At 37.4% G+C, this 20,366-nt stretch overlaps 1 protein-coding gene across 2 annotated transcripts in view; it reads left to right on the top strand.

Annotated features, from left to right (window-relative positions):
* LOC134641294 (rho GTPase-activating protein 42) overlaps positions 1 to 20,366 on the top strand; it is an 81,203-nt gene that overhangs the window by 5,136 nt on the left and 55,701 nt on the right. For both annotated transcript variants that reach the window (XM_063493648.1, XM_063493647.1), the window contains exon 2: positions 19,094 to 19,189. In XM_063493648.1, the coding sequence (XP_063349718.1) occupies positions 19,094 to 19,189 (96 nt within the window). The remainder of the gene's footprint in view (positions 1 to 19,093; positions 19,190 to 20,366) is intronic.

The raw sequence follows: 20,366 nt of genomic DNA, 5'->3' as shown, positions 1-20,366 counted from the left end.
GTTCTACAACATCCTTTAAGAAATTTGGACACAGATACTCTTGCTGTATTTTCTATAGAATGAGTTAAACCATACTGCAGTAACAGAAAAAAGTGATAAAGGTAGCATCAGTGAACCATGAATAGTTACAGTTACAGAGAACATACTCGTGGTTGACAGGCTAGTGACATTTATAAATATGTATGAAGAACGTGAAAAATGATGAGCCATAGCTGGTCTTACTTTGGTAAGGGAATCTCTAAAGACCTACTTAGACATGGGCACACATTCTTTTGGGTGACAGCTTGTGTCCGTCATACATAATTTGTACGTATTTGTAACACAGTGAACAAACAATTTGTTCCTTGCACTTAGTGTCATCAGAATGTACTTTGGTTAATTGTGCATCACCACACATCCTCCAGATATCCACTGTTCTGGCCCGGAGCTTCGGGTTCCCAAAAAATTCAATCCAAAATTCCAGGTGTTCCAGATGCTGTCTAATGTTATCTTCCTGCAAGATAACAAGTTCTAATTGAAAGCAAAAAGGATTTCCAGATCTTAAGTATTAACTTTTGTGACATCTAATGCGTTTCAGTGAGTGGAGACAGATGAGCTTAGTATAAAGTGGAAGCCATGGTTTTATTATGCTACCTGATAATATATCTCTGCCACCGCCCCATAGCCATGCCTTTCAGCAGTGACGGAGGGATGCTTCCTCCTTAGGATATACAATAATGAATGGCTGACACGCACGGGGACTGTTATTAAAAAAAAAAGTCTGTATTTAAAAAATATGTAAACAGCAATTCTTCCAACTGTGCTTAAATAATTTAATGCTTTTATGTAACTCAATATAGTTATAATTAGTTGCTGCTATTTTATTAAATAAAAAGATGACTTGTAGGCTTTTGTCAAAAGTGATTTCACAATAGCTTTCAGCTTTGGGAACTCTAAGTGTTTGTTTGTCTGAGGACAGATGATGCTCCCAAGGCTCAGCCACAGGAAATGTCCTGTAAACATGCTTGTATAACCATCCCCCATCCTCCCTCAGATAGCATTTGGCCTGACATCATTCTGCTTTACTGTGTGGGTGTGTGTATCTGCCTTCTCAGTGTCTGTGTCTGTTGGACTGTGACTAAGGCAGACTGTGTGTTGCCGGATTATGCCATTTATAATATATTGGTGCTACTTTGACTACATTGATGAATTTTAACTCATGTAATGGAAATGAAATGTAGAGGTAAATTATGCGACTTGTTTAGCAATAAAGCTGAGAGAAGCGGTAAGCATAGCTGCTGGAGACGTGGATATTATGTGAACAGATTTTGATAAAAGGATTAGTCGTTGTATTCCTAAAAGCTGCTTCCCTTCAGACTGTGCAAGAAAATGTGTTAGACTTCATATTGAGGTCTGTTCTGAAGCACTCTGTTGTTAGTCTGTCAGTCAAACTGATTGTCACAAAGAGTACACCGTTCTCAAGCTTACAGTTAGCTGACTAACACTGAATGCCAGGTATTGTGGTGCATATGTATTTCACCTCCATAACATTCAAAATTCAATAATTAATCATTCAATAATTTTTTGTGTGTGTCATCCTGCATACAGACTGAAACGTATAAATGTATATATAATACTGTGTAAAATGTTTCCAAATCCCCAGTCAAGTTAATATTTTGCTTGGAAAATTTGAAAGTAGGTGCAGTGATTTATTCAAATGTGTAATACATGGAAATACAGTATTATACAGTGAAAACAGAGTTTGTACAATTCTAGTGAGCTTGAAAGTCAATATTTGGTAGGGCAACCTTCCCTCCTCAACTCAGCCTGAACTCTCTTAAACAAGCTTTCTAATAATTTCTTTAAGTAGCATTCAGGAAGTGTTCTCGAGGATTCTTGAGGAAATTCAAAGCTTTTCTTTGGATGTTGGCTGCCTTTTGTTCCATTCTGTCAAGAAGGACGGACACTGCTTCGATAATTTTGTGGTGTGGGCTCTTAAAAGGCCAAGAGGCAGTCATGACTAAGTGTTCCATTGGGTGTTTTTCCTATAGCAAGTGCTTTTAATGCATTAGAAGTGTGATTGGGATCATTGTCACACTGAAAAATGACACCATTTGGTCATAATTTTGTCATTCCCACCGTGTCAACTGAATAGCTGGTTTAAGGTTGAAATGCAGCCCTAAACCATTACAAAAACCACCATGATTTACAGATGGCTCTAGATACTCACTGTGGTACCTGTTTTATTGGTGACATTTTGAACCAAAATGTCATCACATCATAAGACATTTTGCCACAGATTGTCGTATGTAGTTTGGTATTCTTCAGCCTTTTACCTCTTCCTTTTCTTAAGACTGAGTTCTTGACCGCCACACTTCAAGTGAGGCTGCTTCTGATGGAGCTTTGGTGAACAGTAGATCAGCTGAAGAGAGAGATACATCTCTTGGGGCTTGTGTCAGATATTTGCTGGGGAGTTTTTTCTTAAGGATTTGACTTTCAGATACTGTTCATCTGTTGTAGATAGTTTTTTAGACCTGCCATTTCATTTTCTGTCCTCTACTTGTCCAGTTTTCTCAAACTGTTTTGTCATGTTTTGAAGGACTAACTGCTCACCATGCTGAAATATGCCGCTCTTTTGAAATCACCTTGTTGGTGGAAAAATACTATTTTATGCTTGTCAAATTGTGCTTCCGTTGTCCTTTTTCATAGATTGAGCTAAACAAATGGGAACAAATTATGTTTTTGGAATAGGCTGCTTTTAACAAATTTTTTTTAAAATATAATTTAAAATTGGTGCCTGTTATGTGTTGACATAACACTGGTTCATCCCTGGAGTTAGGTGTCTGTTATACGCTTGAATCGTTCATAGGTCAGTGTTTAGTGACAAGGCCTAAACTGAAAATAAGTTAAAAAAAAAAACTATAAAAATGTCCTTCGGAAAACTTAGAGGACAACTGAAGACTGCTTTAGAAAAATGACAAGAAAGTCTGACTCCTTGGAAGCAAAATGTAAAGAAATGATGGGTGGACTTTTTCACAGCAGATGTATATTAAGTGTGTATCAGCATATACTGACTAAAAAGATTTGTCCTTTATAATTGTCCACAGTGGTTTGAAACAAAACATTTTGAAAAAATTGGTGATAAGTGATATTTTTGCAAACTGAATTATCTTTCTTTAAAGTCTGTACTTAGCTGTTCTTTTACTAAATACATGCTTTGTTAAGTCTTATATTGAAAAAGGTCTTAGAGAACTGTTACTACTGTTACTACAAAGTAGTAATCGAGCTCATTTTATCAGAACTTTTTCGTTTATTGAGAAATAAGTTAATCTCTGTTAGAATTTGTACCAGATGTGTTGTCTATGTGTCTTCTGCAAGAAAATCTCTCAACTCAGTCTAAAGGCAGTAGACCTGGTGATAAATGGTAGATGCTGGCCTGTCTGCCTTTCTTTTTTTTTGTTAAATCCGGCAGAATTGCAGGGGTAATAACTCTGATCTTTTTCTTTGGCGCTTAAGAATAGGCTGTAGCATTGCATCAGCCTCACATCAAAGACTCAGTGTCAGTATCTTCCATCTTCTAAGTTGTTTTCAGCAATTTAGATTAGCTGAAAATAATGCAGATGTGTATTCTGCATGAATATGTGGGGAAAGATGTGGTTTTTCTCGTTTATCATGTGAACCCTAACACATTAAATTTGATGAAATAATTAATTAGCCAATACCTAATAGGCATAAAAGGAGATTTTTGTATATAAGTCATTGTAAATGACAAATTCACTTTAGTGCGTAACATAATTGAGACATAACGATAGTTAGCTTCACAATAATGATGTGCAGTTCTTCTAAAAAATACTAAATTGCTGGATTAACTTTCTTTGTTTTGAAATGAGAAAACAGTTGTTGTAATTGGAACACAGGGGACTACCACGTGGGATTTTAACTGTGAAGCATTTTGTAGATACACTGTTGTTTCTAAACTCAAGATTTCAAACTGAATCTCTTCCATTAGTGCTTTATACGTCCATATTAAGACCTCCCATGAGTTGCTAATTTATTATCCCATCTTAAACCGCATTAGGGGGTTGAATCTGCTAAAAATACTAGAGTTACTGTGGACAAAGTTGCCTACTACAAATAAAAGTTACAGTCATGGCTCGATATGTATCGCTGACAATGTCAGCATTTGAGAGGTATGTTTTTCACCATTCACCAGTAACAACAGACTATCCATGAATCCCATTTATCTCTAATGAACACGTAAAAGTAAACAACAATCTGCTGGAAATTGGTATTACATAGCCATGTGTTGGTGGAAATCCTAAGCTCTCTATTAGTGGGGGGGTTTTTGTTACATAAATAAACTATCAAATTTTGGTTACAAAGCTATATTGTTAGGCAGGGTTTATTCTAAGTCTGCTAAACTACAGCTGATTACCATGCCATGATTATGACCTAATCCAAAAAGGCCTGAACAAAAACTAGTAGTGAACACTTTAACTGCCGAACTCCAGAATTGAGTAAAACTGCCTGTTAAAGGTGTTGCTTGATACTACAGCTGGATATATTAGATGAGGAGACTTTGTTTCGAACAACAGCTTGCGGTGGGAAAGGTTCGGTATGCTCCATGAGTGCAAAGGACTGTCTGCTGGCTCTGATGCACTATCTCCCCTGCTGGGTGACTGACAGGCAAACGTAATAGTAAGCAGATGGAAGAGGCCTTACCTGAAGGGCCGCTCTTCCATTACAATCCCTCCAAATGGAATCAAAGTGGCACAATGCACCCCACTGTTGCATCAAAGAGATCTCCCCATCTCTCATTAAGCTTGGTGCACAAAAGCTTTCCCCTTTGAAGACCTTCTCATCTGAAATCAGCAGTGTCTCACTGACAAGATAAAGTAGCTACTGTGTTTCTCATTGCAATGTTGATATATAGGCAAAGAGTGAGCTGTCTCTACAAAAAAAAGAACATTATTGCAGATTGCTTCTTTTGTTTGTGTGCCTCAAGGAAGGCAAAGATGTATAGCAAAGTCAAGGAATGTAGCTTGTAAATGTGACACAGAATATCTTAAACTCACTGTGAGTCATTTGGGGGAAGTGTAAACTTGTAGCTATTTAGCACAAACTGGAGACGAGTGCATAGTAAAGCTTTTTAATGGAACACATTTATTCCTGCGACTTAAGGTTTTAAAAGCTTTTCCGCATTAATTTGTGTTAAGGTACTTCATTAAAACCCCAAAGAATTATTTAGAGGAGTGAAAGCACAACAAGGATGCTGCTGTGTAATTAGTGTTATAATGAGTATGTCAGTCACATTGTACGGTGAACCGGGAGTGCAGCAGACAGATGTTCTAATATGCCTGAAATTTAGCAGGTCAATTGGATAGTTTCTAAGATTCTTTTGATATATGTTTCTTGAGCTTGCAGGGATTTTTGTGTATAGGAAGTCTGTCAACTTTAAAACTTATTTTGAACTTAGTGAGGGTTTCAGAAATGTAATTGTTTCATAACCACCATCTTTGCGATTTGGGTTTAAAAGGTCACATACTAGGAGGAAGTTTCTTATATTAAACTGAAGCCTGGATCAACTAGAAATTGCTAAATTGAATTCAACATAGTATCAGTGCGTTTTACAGAAAATGAAGTAATAATGTTTGATTTCCTGCTGGGGAAATTGTTTATTTTTCATGCTTTGGATACTAAAACCCAGGAGGGTGTTAATTTGGTACCTTACATATAAAAGTACCATAATCATGATTATGTGGTTCAACCAGACATAGAAACTCTATGTTTTATTGACTGACATATAGTTGCCACCCCAAAACTAAAAATAACTGAATTGCTCTTGCAGAGTGTATGACTGCTATGACTATCCGTATTAGTCAAGTCCTAATAGTGAAATAAGCATGCAGTGTTTGCAGGAAGACTTTCAGTTCTTCCTGCAGTGTTGTCTGTGTTTTGTCAGGCGCTGTCAGCAGATGGAATTTGGTAGTATGTGGTTGCCCTGGAGATGAGATAAAGGTTGTACCCAGGGGGTTTTGTTGTGCGATGACTGACAGCCATAGTCCTTTCTCATATCTCTCACACTGGGCACTAACTGGCGTAGCTTTTCTATCCAGTAATGTCTTGCCTGGGTGGTCAGACCTCTGCTCTTTGATTAAAACCTATACAGGAGGATGGTACACAATAATATTGTTCCTTCAGTTACCTCTTACTGCATTCCCACTCTGAGAAGAATCATTGCTGCAAGTTAAATACTGTAATAGGAAAATTCAGTGCAGACTGAGCTAAAATGTGTGCTGAGTATATAATTAGACAACAATATTTTAAGGTGTTTAATGAAATGAAGTAAAATCAGAAGTGGGTTGCTTCCTTTTTTCACCTCTCTTACTCAGGCATCAGTATTTTTTTCTTATACCAGTGTTTCACTTCATGTGGTAACATTTTCAAATTCACGCCTTACACGAGTTAGGCTTGTTCCTCTCATTACTTCTGTGAAAAACATAGCACCATTTCGCTACACATATTGAAAGCAGAATGCACCAAATTCCTGTTCCTGACAGAATAGGTGTATAAGAATAAGATAAAATATTAAGGGAACCACAGAGACTATAGTTCCTATATACAATGTGTCCTTTGTTCCATATTTTCTTCCTTTCTTACAGAATGAACTACTGATGTTTGGCAACAGTGTTACATGTGATGTATATTATTATATTTTCTTGATATGACCAATACAGAAACTGAATTGCTTTTTGAAGTTGTGAAGACTTTGCATTTATTGTATTTAGTGACAGTCCATTATGCATTGGAGGCTACAACTGCCTTAATTATTCATAGCATGCATTCAACAAAGTGCTGGTAGCATTCCTTAGAGTTTTTGATACTTATTGATATATGATAGCTTCACAAAATTGTTGCAGATTTGTAACCAACACCTTCATGGTAGATCTTGAAATATATGGTAAATGGTTGCTTTTCTACTCTACCTGAGTACTCAAAGTACTTTTTACAACTTGTCTCATTCACCCAAGCACTTCTTTCTGTGCTTTCTAGTACTTTCTATCTAACATTCACACACATTCATACTCAGAGAGCAGCTTGAGGTTAGTATTATGCCGAAGGCATGCAAAGTGGAGCAGCCAGGGATCGGACCACCAACCTTCTGATTAGTATATGACATGCCCTACCTCCTGAGCTACATTCACCCTAATCTAGTGACTGTGGAGGACATTTAAGTTGCAAACTCTGTTTAAGACTATATGAGTTATGTGACACAGCACATTATCCTGCTGAAAGTGCCCATTAGAACATAACAACACTGTAGTTATAAAGGGATGGACACAGTCAGCAACTGCCCAGTTAGGCTGCTGTGTGTAAATGATGTTCAAAGTGGCCCAAGAGGCTTAAAGTGGACCAGAAAGCAGCCCTCGTCCTGTTCAAGGTACATGTTAGGAGAGATTCGTTCTTTCTACCTCCACCATATGAATGTTGCAGCACAAATCAACACCAATGTCATTACCCATATTACAAATTAACATGTTTCCAATGTTCTAATACTATAGATATGTGTTTATATATATATATCCTGGCCAAAACAGACAGCATGGCTGTCTATTTACCAGAATGCCTTACCATTAGCCATTATGCAGCCAGTGGTACTACCCTGCCAATTTTGTGAGCCTGTGCCCACTGTAACCTCAATTTTTCTAATCTTAGGTGACAGCAGCCTATTGGGCACCAGTAGCTATGGAATGTTCATGAAGTCTCTTGACTGGTCTTTTAATTCTTTAGCAGAGTGGAGCGGATTTTCTTGACCATGTCTGCATGCCAAATGCATTGAGTTTGCACAGGTGTAACAAATAAACTGCCCAGTGAGTCTGTGCATTTAGATGCAGATTTCCAACAGTAAACATTCACATTCAAAACAATAAAGCCCCTGAACTGTATTTCCCTTGCATTCTTCTGACTTAGAATGTATAGCCTGGAATATGTTATGCTGATTACACCTTTACTGTTTCCCTAAGGATAAAACAATTAAGCTGTTCATTTATCTTCCTTTATACTGATCCCCCTGCCATTTATCTTTGCTGCTGCTAGTTTCAGTGGGACGGTTTCTTTGTAAGTGGTTGTGCTATATTTTCTGGAATATACATTTGATGACCAGCGGGTCAAAGTTATTTGTGCTAATTCCTGATCTTAGTAAATAATGCATTTAAATAGAAAATAAATACATAATTGTTGCGCTAGCTCTCATGTATACATTGCCCAAAGTAAAATGTGGTACATTTGTTTTCCCATTGAGGTATAGTTATTACCGAATCTTACCAGAAAGACTCATAAGACTCAAATCTTGTTCTTCTACTTCTTTGAGCTGCTTCCTTTAGCGGTTGCCACAGTGGATCAATTGCCTCCATCTCACCCTATGTCTAGCATCCACCTCTGTCACACCAACCCTCTGCATGTTCTGCTTGTCTATACCCATGAATCTCCTCAGTGGTCTTCTTCTTTTCCTCCTGCCTGGCAGCTCCTTATTCTACATTCTTTGTTCAATATATCATAATTCCCTCCCCTGCACATGTCCAAACCATCTCAGCCTTGCCTCTCTCTTTGTCTCCAAACCGTTCAACCTCAGCTGTCCCTCTGATATACTCATTTCTAACCCTGTCCGTTCTGGTCATTCCTAGTAAAAACCTTAGCTTCTTCAAACCTGCTACCTCTCTGCTAGCTCAGCTTCCTGTCTTTTTGTTAGTGCTACTGAATCCAAACCATAAATCATAGCAGGCCTCACTACCATCTAGTAAGCCTTCCCTTTCACATGTGCTGCTATCCCTTAACCACAAATCACCCCTGACACTCATCTCCACCACTCTCTTCTTCCATTCTCTTGTGCACTGTCCATCTCCACACCTTGTACCTTCATGGTTACAATTACTCATTCAGACACACGTATGTATATTAAAATCTATTTTCACAAGCACATTTATACAAATATCTAATTTATTATAAGATCTAAAGTGTAAATAAATCAATCAATCTTCATATCAATGTTCATTATATGTGGGTATAAAAAACTGTCAGTCACCTCACCTATAAATATTATACAGAAATACACACAATCAGACATATTACACTCTGGTTTCAAAAAGAGCAGTGAAATCAGGTTTATTATATAGACCTTATATTGTTTCCCTAGTCTTTACTTTCTTTGTGCCCACGTAATTCATAACACAGCTGCAGAAACTGAATTGCGATTTTGACTGCTTTGCTAGTAATAACAATACACAATTTTTAGAGGATACTATTGGTTCACCAGTGGTTTCTTTTTCAGAACTAATTAGAGTAAGTGAGTAACAAACAAAAGTATTGTAATTTTTATCAGCTATTCAGGAAAAGCACTCAAAAGTATTGACCAACTTCTGAACTAGTTTGTGCCCAACCACTATGCTTATTATGGGTAATCTAGTAGTTTGAAAAAGGTTGAAATGAAGGACATTTTTTACCTTTAAGAAAAACCTTAAAAATTGGGAGCTGCTTTATTTATTTACGTTGCTGCTCATTTGCTGAGGTATAGTTTTGAGGAGATGCATAACTTGAATGCTAATGCTGAAAGCATCCCTTTTTGTTTCAGTTTCATAATTATTTTTTTTCTACAAAGCTCATTCAAAACCCTTCTTTTTAAGAAGAGCACCCAATCTTTTTAACAGTTTAATGTTTCCCATGAGCAGCCCATAACTCTGTGATTAAAGAATAGGAAATCAATACAAACTGACTCCGTCACATTTACTTTTGATAATATAAAGATTTCAAGTCTGTGCCGACTCTTTCATTTGTTATTAAGCTGAAGTCTGTGAAGTTAGCTCAAGTCAATTTATTTGTACAGGCCAAAATTACATGCAATGGTTTACAGAGATATGAAACATAAAAATACATTAAAAACAAGAAATGAAACATAATCATCAACATATCAAAGAGAAAAAAAAATGAAAAGAGAAAAAAAATGAAGTACAATGAGCTAAATAAAACCCGTTACACAGAGACACAGAGAACAAGAGAGAGAGATGGAATGAGAAAACATGCTTGCAAATAATAGTCACTGCAGCTGCATAATTAACATTTCTCTCCACCATTATGAAACCATTGGACTGAGTAACAGAACATTACCTTTCTGAGCGACAGAAACACCACCATTTCCTATCCTAAACCTTGAGCTCTTCTGAACCTATATTATTTGTAAATTCAGTTCTTTTGAGGAGAGAGAAGATTTAGTATTGTTCAAATAAAAGTACATTTGTTCTATAACTATTAAGATTAGTCAAGATGTGCCGTATAGTACTAAGGCATCAATCAATGTCAATTACCTGTGCAAATATTATTCAGCTATCAATATTAAGCAAAATGCTTAAAGAAGAACCTCTCTGAAAGTTTCTTGAAAGTATCCACAGACTTTGCTTCTTTAATATTTTGAGGTAGACTGAGTTTGGGGGCAGATTTAATGGATGTCTACCAATTTGGCAGTGGAATATCTAAGAGTGCAGATAAGGTGATATTTTGGTAATATTGCTGAGATGAAAGGCACAATTAATGCACGGCTTTATGCTCAGTCACTCCTAAATAAGCATGACTCTTAACGTCTGGTTTTATCCTGTATGTTTACTTGCCAAATGAGCATTTTCCATTTCATCTAAAAGTAAAATAATTTACCTTTTATCTTCATTAACTTTTATTTATTTATTAATGCCAGTTAAATCCAGGGCTAGAGTTCAGCATACATAGTTGTGTGTCACTTGCATTACTATGGCAATGAATATCGTAGCAGTAGCAGACCAACACACCTGAATCACCCCAAGAAGTGCCATTAGATTCCTGATCTCCACAGCTGGAAAAGAATTTCCTACTGGAGATATTTAATCCGATCCAGGAAATAACATCATATCAGAAAAACCTACAAGTAGTCATGATGGTGAGTAAAGTAATCAGATGTGCCAAAAGCTAAACATAAAATAAAAACAGCCTTAGCATCATAGTTGAGTGTTAAATCTCTAATTATTATTTTATTTTATTTTTTTTTGTGTGAAGACAGGCTTGAATGCTGTTTAATGATTGTTGAAACAAAGAAATACGGTTAAAAAATATACTTTAACCTGGAAAGTGAAGGTTTGCGTTTTATTTCAGCCACACAATTATATTACAGACAGGAGGGAAATTTGAGAATTGTCTTTAGTGCAGATGAATGTGGTGGGGTTAATAATTTTTCTGATATATATATATATATATAATTTTCTTTTTTGTAACGGGATGGAGTATTCCTCACATTTTTCAGAGGTGTGATGTTCCTCATCTCAAGAGAACAATAGTCTAGGGTTGCCTTCATTATCAGCAATAATTTTTCAGAAATAATTTCCTCTGGCTTTTCTGACAGCTTTGTTATAAGATGCAACACTTTCTTTACAAGCTAGTAGATGGACTTCTAATTGAGTTTTTCTCCATCTCCTCTAAGCTACTCTGCAGACCCTTTTGAGCTCCTAGATAGAGGTGCTCAACCATGGGGATGATTTAACAGAGCACTTTTTTCCTACTTTGATTGGCATAATTAAATATAGTATATTAATTAAAGTGCTATTTCTTGTTAGCCATATCATCAACTGAAGAGTTAGTATTAATTTTGATGTCTGAGAAAATGAGTTCAGATATATTAAGTTTGGTGCTGCTATAAAAGACCCTTTACTTGATACTTTTATGTGTTTTTGACCACAAGGAAAAATAGCACCAAAACACTGTAGAGCGGTATCAGAGAGTAGAATGTTGTAGATATGTACAGCACAGATTAATAACAGAACTGTGTGACCATGCTCATCAGTAGGCTCATTAACCAAAATATCCCATGACTTTTGGGCCATTGCTGTTGCCATAGATATAAAGCAATATCAAAAATAATTTTGTCAAGGGTTTAAATTCTATTATTTCAGAGTATTCTGATAAGCAGTGAGTGGCTTTTTGAATTGTGGGTTGTGGTTTATTAATTTTAGAAATGAGAACATTGGTTTTGCAAATGAACTAAGAGTACCAACATTGATGTTGAAGCTGAAGAATTAAGACAAAAGGTAAAGACCATATCCTGTAATACCAAAACTTTTGTTGTAATTTTAATGTTTCATTTTCCTGGGTTTTGATAAAGGCCGTTAGGAAACATTACATTCAAGTGACTGTAACATTGGTAGGTTTGGTAAAGGTTGGGTTAATCTGAGCATCAGAGTTAAAAGATCATCCATTATTGATGGTCCTGTGAGCACACCCAGACAACTGCAGCATGGTATTGATCTGAAATCTGCAGTTTTAGAGTCAAAGTGGGAACGATAGGAGCGCATCAATGGCACAATACATTTTCTGAGTTCCTCTCAGTGCTGTTCAGTGCAGCCTCTGCAACATTTACAAGTGGTCAGACAAACGTAAGACAGCATATTTTTATGAACACTTCAGTGTGTGGTCTCTTGTTATTGTTATTGTCTTTCTTAAATACATTGAAATTGAATGAATCAGTGCTGACTGTTAGGGTTAGAATAATATCAGACCTGTCAAGCAATTTCTGTTCCTGTGAAGTTTAGACCCTTTTAGTCTGTGTACTTTTAAGGCCTTTTTATTCTTTTGAGGATACGCTATTTAAACTCGAAGGTTTGCAATTTTGTAACTTGATGGTTGCTCTTAAACTTTTTTTATTGTATTAAAGATAATTTGGATCCTTCTTAACGAGCAAAATTCAAAGCTTTTTCAAGTATAAGAACAAACTGTATGCAAGCATGTTATCATAAACCTACTTGTGCCATTTACACTTGAAACCTGTAAAACAGCTGGTACTTAATAGTACTTAATGAGTCTTTTATATTTTTAATGAGTCTATTACATAAACACAGTTTTAGCCCTATATACTGTATCTGTGTCAATTTTTTTTTTTTACTTTTGAGGGTTTTTTTTAGGTAAAGACTGTTGAAGAGAGAGTAATTAAGGTGAGAAGCAATTAGTGAGTCATTGTCAACAATAGATATGAGAACACTGCATACATTTGAACTGAGTGGGCTGGCAAATAAAAGGCGAAAGGCATTTTAGAATCTTTGCCTTGTTTTGTTTCTAATTATAAATCCAAAAGAAAGTTGAAATGTTGAAATATTCCCTCACGTGCCCGATCTTCACTCATTATTAAAATTTCACCTCAGCAGGCCCACACGTTAACCTTTACGTAACTGAGATATGAAACATATTAGCTTCAGTTGCACAATTAAAAACAGAGTAAAAATAACAACTGCAAGCAGGGATGAGGGAGCCAAGTACTTCAGCTAGGCTAATTCCCCATAACAACTTCATGTGATCATGTCAAAAGTAAGGCTTTTTCAATTGGCTGCATAATGCTTCTAAGGCTTAACTTGAAGATTATCAGGACTAGTTATGATGGCAAGTCAATTAGGCTGACATGACTAGTTGACATATCTTGACCTTGACACCCCCGCACTTTTACCACATGCAAGCACTACTAATTATAAGCAGAAATATTGAACATTATTTAGCAATACCTTTTTCTTCTAAAATGTATAATATGATCACTTCCAATTTTCTTTGTGCTGTTTCTGCTGCTTGTTAATGTCGGTGACAGGGCTGCAGTTTACCAGATTTCCTTAAATGCTTGACTTGTATGCTACTTGTTCTGGTGGGGAGCAGAGCCAAAGTTTAACAATGTAATGGGTAAAGTAGATTAGATAAAAAGTTGTTGAAAAATGCAATAAACACTGCCACATATACAGTGGGGCAAAAAAGTATTTAGTCAGCCACTGATTGTGCAAGTGCCCCCACCTAAAATGATGACAGAGGCCAGTAATTTGCACCAGAGGTACACGTCAACTGTGAGAGACAGAATGTGAAAAAAAAATCCATGAATACACATGGTAGGATTTGTAAAGAATTTATTCGTAAATCAGGGTGGCAAATAAGTATTTGGTCACCTCAAACATGGACAATTCCTGGCTCCCACAGACCTGTAACGTCTTCTGTAAGACGTTTTTCTGTCCCCCACTCGTTACCTGTATGAATGGCACCTGTGCGAACTCATCATCTGTATAAAAGACACCTGTCCACAGCCTCAAACAGTCAGACTCCAAACTCCGCCATGGCCAAGACCAAAGAGCTCTCGAAGGACACCAGGAAAAGTATTGTAGACCTGCACCAGGCTGGGAAGAGTGAATCTACAATAGGCAAGCAGCTTGGTGTGAAAAAATCAACTGTGGGAGCAATCATCAGGAAATGGAAGACATACAAGACCACTGATAATCTCCCACGATCTGGGGCTCCACGCAAGATCTCATCCCGTGGGGTCAAAATGATCATGAGAACGGTGAGCAAAGATCCCAGAACCACACGGGGGGACCTGGTGAATGACCTGCAGAGAGCTGGGACCAAAGTAACAAAGGTCACCATCAGTAACACACTAAAACGGCAGGGAATCAGATCCCGCAGTGCCAGACGTGTTCCGCTGCTGAAGCCAGTGCATGTCCAGGCCCGTCTGAAGTTTGCCAGAGAGCACATGGATGATACAGCAGAGGATTGGGAGAATGTCATGTGGTCAGATGAAACCAAAGTAGAACTTTTGGTATAAACTCAACTCGTCGTGTTTGGAGGACGAAGAATACTGAGTTGCATCCCAAGAACACCATACCCACTGTGAAGCATGGGGGTGGAAACATCATGCTATGGGGCTGTTTTTCTGCCAAGGGGACAGGACGATTGATCCGTGTTAAGGACAGAATGAATGGGGCCATGTATCGTGAGATTTTGAGCCAAAACCTCCTTCCATCAGTGAGAACTTTGAAGATGAAACGCGGCTGGGTCTTCCAACATGACAATGATCCAAAACACACCGCCCGGGCAACAAAGGAGTGGCTCCGTAAGAAGCATTTGAAAGTCCTGGAGTGGCCTAGCCAGTCTCCAGACCTCAACCCCATAGAAAATCTGTGGCGGGAGTTGAAAGTCCGTGTTGCTCGGCGACAGCCCCAAAACATCACTGCTCTGGAGAAGATCTGCATGGAGGAATGGGCCAAAATACCAGCTACTGTGTGTGCAAACCTGGTAAAGACCTATAGTAAACGTTTGACCTCTGTTATTGCCAACAAAGGTTATGTTACAAAGTATTGAGTTGTATTTTTGTTATTGACCAAATACTTATTTGCCACCCTGATTTACGAATAAATTCTTTACAAATCCTACCATGTGTATTCATGGATTTTTTTTTCACATTCTGTCTCTCACAGTTGACGTGTACCTCTGGTGCAAATTACTGGCCTCTGTCATCATTTTAGGTGGGGGCACTTGCACAATCGGTGGCTGACTAAATACTTTTTTGCCCCACTGTATACAGATATATGCAGCAGTGTTCATTGCCATATATGGCATACATGAGATTGCATCTAATTATAACATGGCTGTGCAGTTTAGTGCAGCTATCAGGTTCCTCCACAATCACTAATCCAACAACACGAGGGAGTGACTGAAGTCGTTCTTTACAGAGCATATTCAAATACAAAATATTGTATTCACGTCTTTTGATTTATTTGTTCCTGTTTCATTTAGGCATTCAGTCTGAGAATTTCTTCACTTTTTTCCTGCTTTTTATGGATGCACTTCCTTTTATCCTGTCTCCACTGCCTGTGTCAACCCGTCTGTAATTCCCTCCCCCCACAGAAAGCGCAGAGTGGAGGAGTACTGGTAAATGAAAGATTTTTACCAGAAATACTTTTTATACTTAAAAGTCGACTGACTTGGGTCCACAGGAATTTCCTCAGTCTGAAGAAGATCAGATGAATGATTATTAAGTAAACCACAGAACACACAGATAGAAGTTACTGAATTCACTGAGAAGTTAAGTTTGACGTTGTAACTTGATGTGCATTGTGGCATGCTCAAGAAGTAGACATTAAAGGTGATGAAAAAATGAAGTGACTGCCCCCAGTTGGTGTTCAGAATTACAAACCAGTCAATTTGATTGGTTTGCATAGATTCTTACAGCAAAGAAAAATAAGAATATGGATAAGAACTCTTCTGGTGTCTATGCAGCTTCACTACTTGGCCCACAATTATAAATGAGTCATGCACTCGGTTAGCTTTATAGACGTCATCACTGTAGTTACTCTGACCCTTTCATTAAATGCAAAAAAACTGCTGCATTTCTTTCCTCCTTGTGATTTCAGTTGTAACTGTAATTAGATCTTCTCTTGAATCAAGGAGCTGATTTCTACCATACATATCATTGGTTTAGAGTGTACATCTGTGTGTAAGATGGAAACCAGATTTTAACTGAGTACTGTTTATTTTTGTCTTGTCCAACAGTTTAAAACTCCCTGGTGTATATGTGAAGGTGTGTATGTATTTTAATGTGTGAAAATATGGAGAATTTTTGTGTAGCTCTCATCCAAGCTGTTATTTGAGGGAGGGAAAAAAATGAAACAATAGTAAGTTGCAAGTTGATGTAGCCTAATTGGGGGATTAAGTACATTTTTTAATATCCCACATAAACTTTTGAAAACCGTTGACAAAGCAGGCAGAAAAATATAGATATAAAAGAACATTAATCAGCTATTAAATAGTTCCGTGCAATTTTTTTTTAAGCAGCAACAGAAGTTAAACTCATGGTGAGGTGTCTGTCTGTTCCCATTTAGTTCTTTTCTTTATTCCATGGATCAAAGAGAAAGTGGGAGGTTTTATATAAGGCAGGTAGGGTTCAGGAAATGATAACCTAGTCATTTTTTTCCCGTTGAGAGCATTAGATCAGAGACTGTTGAAGCACCTCTAATTCTTGAGTGGACATGTTACACTCTGGTTGACTCATCAATCCAAACAAAGAGAAATTGCTCTTGGCTAGTTCTGGCTCATTGCTATTAAGTCAAAGGTATAATACTTTGTATGAAGAAGACTTTACAAGCTAAGTAAACTTGTTCATAAACTTGTAGTTTTATGCATACAAATTTTAGAGACCCAGACAAAGAGCTTACAACTGTGCTGCCTGTGGCTCTAACAATGATTGCAGGAGGTCAGCCTTGTAACTTTCTGAATGCAGCTTGAATCAGTTTTCTTTGTTATTGGATCATATTTGGACCAGTTCACGTACTATGCTGCAGTGTTTTGTTTCTGATTGCCACATTTGTAAATATGCCTCCAATCTTTATTGGATTTTAGCTTGCTTCTATTCATCAGCAGTTATTACTAAGGCTTATAAATACTGTTGTCATACAAAAAAATACTATGAAATTCTCCTGCTGTATTGTTAAATTCTTGTGACTCATTTAAATCTTTTAAAAAATTTCCACTGGCAGTCACACGCACTTGTGTTTTCATAGCTGGAAGGTTTTGGAGTACAAAAAATTACAGTACTCTCTGGAGGTTGTCAAAAAAGACATTTGATCACAAGTTAAACTGTAGAATACAATAAAATCATAGATTCATACCTAGCAGTGGGGAGTATCCAAGGGTGGAATTGTTCTAATGATTTGTATTTTCTGTGTGGGCTTTATCATTTTTGAGACAAAGGTTAGGCAGTTCATCTGGGCTTATTTTTTCAGATCCAGGTATTATGATCAGGCACCAGTAAATATTGCAAGTGTGTGACTGTCAGTGGGCGTGCACATGGACAGACAGCAGTTCATAAAAGTGCATTATTTTGTTATCTGCTGTTATGAATTGTCAAGCTTTATGCTATTGTCAGTTTTCCAATGTTTAAAAGGAAAATATCTGTAGAAGTAGTAGGGCTGCAGTGATTTATCGAATAACTTGAATAACTCAATTAAAAAATATCCTTGACGCAGAGTCTTTCCTTTGATGACTTGGAGACTTGCAGTAGAAATGAATTTAGAGGACTTTTTTTGGATGCCAGTAAAAATGTACATGGGTCAGTAAAACTCTGAGCCACTGACCTGGGCTGTTAGGCTGGACACTGAATTATTGTTACCATTATTATTAATATGTACAGTATGAGAACACCTCTTTTCTGCAACAGGAAACGTTGCATCAAAGCACAGGTCAATCCTCAGTTCTCAGAATTTTAAGATGCTCACTTTTCTTAATTGAAGGCACCACATGCTATTTTAAAGGCTTACAGACCATACTTACTCATTCACTAGCACACTTCAGCGTGCAGGCAAATACAAAGACACATACACATGAACAAACCATTGATCTATCTCATCCATACAAAACTTTTAGAAGCATTTTTTGCCTCCTACTAATGTAAGAAAGCCTTTCAAAAAACTGAATAAAGGCTGTTTAATTAATGTTTTCATTTAGTTTGTGTTCAAAAGAAACCATTGAGCAGTTGATTTTAAAAGACTTGACTTTTGTCTGTTTTGAATATTTACTGTTGCCCATTAATAAGATAAAAACTAGGCCTATTTATATGCTGATGTTTTATGATGCAGCTGTGGTGCCCGGGGAAATAATTCCTTGCAACTTGACAATAATTAAAGCAATGCTATTGGATGTAGTGGTTATCTTGATATGGTATAACCATATGAAATTTCTGTCATTTGACTATCCACACGTCAGTCTCAACTTATAGAACTTGTAGCTGTTGTCCTGGGTTCTGCTTTGTTTCCGCTTTGTTCTGGGAGCAAAATTTTGGCACCCTTTACCAGGTGTTGCAAAATCTATTTCCAGTTATTGTGTGGGAGGGGATGGGGCACAAGGCTGTTGCTCATAATTGGCAAAAAGATCTGTTATATGAACTGCAATAAATGCAGCAACAGAGCAGAAACCAGTAATTTGTCTCTGTGTGTCCACTAAACTTTTTGATGTGGAACAGCAGAATATGTTTTGCCTGAAGTGTGTCTTGTTTTCAGCAACATGCATCTGCTTGTTCCCATTTTGTGAAAGTGGAAAAGCAAAATAAAGTAAAATCTAGTGCAAAAGCAAAGTCTGCGAATTATATATGGTTATTGTGTATAGTCCAAGGAGGTTACATTAAATTTGCATTAAATTACATTACATTTTTCTTTATAATGCACAATAAAATTTGATTCATGTGTCTTCAGTGTGCTTTTCATCTGTGGTATGCCTCATCTGATGCTCAGCCCATCTGATTTTCCAGATCTTTCTGCTGCCGTCCAGAAGTTCTCCCAGTCTCTGCAGGAGTTCCAGTTTGAGTGCATAGGAGATGCAGAGACAGATGATGAGGTGAACATTGGTGAGTCCAGTTTAACAAGGCACAGGAGAATATTCATCTCCTGCTAAAGTTTCATCTCTTGCATCACATCAATCAGATTTTTTTTTTATCTGATTTTTCTTTTGTTTTATGTTTTAGTTTCTCGTGGGAAAACAGTTGCTGTGCCCACATGTATCATGCGGGCTACTGTCTTGTAAAGGTCACATGCTCAAATGATTCGTTTATAGTTAACCTTTATATTAGTAAAAGTAATTAACGAAGAAAGAAAATGCTGTAACACTAATGCTGTTCACTTTTTCAAATAAAATATAGCGTGATCTTGGAATGGGGTTTGGCTTTGTGTATGGATGTTAAGCTTGTCTGCTGTGCATGTATAATTAATGCTATTGATTTGCTTATGATGCTTTTCCTGTATCTTTTCAAGCCTATAAGAGATCAAAGGGACTAATTGTGATCAGTGTCAGAGATTAATGGAGGTGCAAACCTCCTAGCCTCCAAGAGGAATATGAAAGCAGCTGTGCAGAGGGCCTCGTTGGCTCTAATGGGCATGACTCCCAGTTTGGCCTCCTCTTCGTCTCCGTTTTTTGCACTGCTCATTATCCCCAGCTTGAGTCTTTCGCTCTGTGGAGCTGTAGACTGCTGAATTACTGTCCATCTGTGAGGGCTAGACTAGATATCGACCTCCTCTACAGGCTGTAATGTTCATCTGAATGCAAAATGAATAGTCCTTTTTTTCCCTCACAAAGCTGTTGTTACTGTGTGATGGCCATGGGTGCAGGAGACCAATTATATTTATTGGAAAAATCCACATCCAAATCTAAACCTCATTAGAATCAAGCACACTTTAATTAGAGACCCTTCCCTTGACTTCCCTTGTAATTAAGAATCTGATGATCATAGACTCAACAATGGATGTTTTAGCAGCGCACCTGTAACTGAACCTTTTTGGCGATACATGAAACTGGCACAGCAGAAATGGTTCTGATGACAGTTTCATGCAACATGTTGGGAAGCATTCGTGGACTGTGTTATTTATAGACGTTGGCAAATTTGTTTGGGCAGTCTTTAATCAGGATCAAAGTAAAAATGAAAATGCAAAATAGTGTTTGTGTGATTTTGTGTCCACGTCTTCAGTATCCCTCCTCGCACTCTGTGCAATACTACTCGGTTCATTCACCATCTCAGGGAGAAAAGGCCA

Source organism: Pelmatolapia mariae, linkage group LG14, assembly GCF_036321145.2.
Source record: "Pelmatolapia mariae isolate MD_Pm_ZW linkage group LG14, Pm_UMD_F_2, whole genome shotgun sequence".
Lineage (NCBI taxonomy): Eukaryota > Metazoa > Chordata > Actinopteri > Cichliformes > Cichlidae > Pelmatolapia > Pelmatolapia mariae.
Note: the sequence above shows the minus strand (reverse complement) of the source record. Positions and strands in the feature narration are given on the sequence as shown.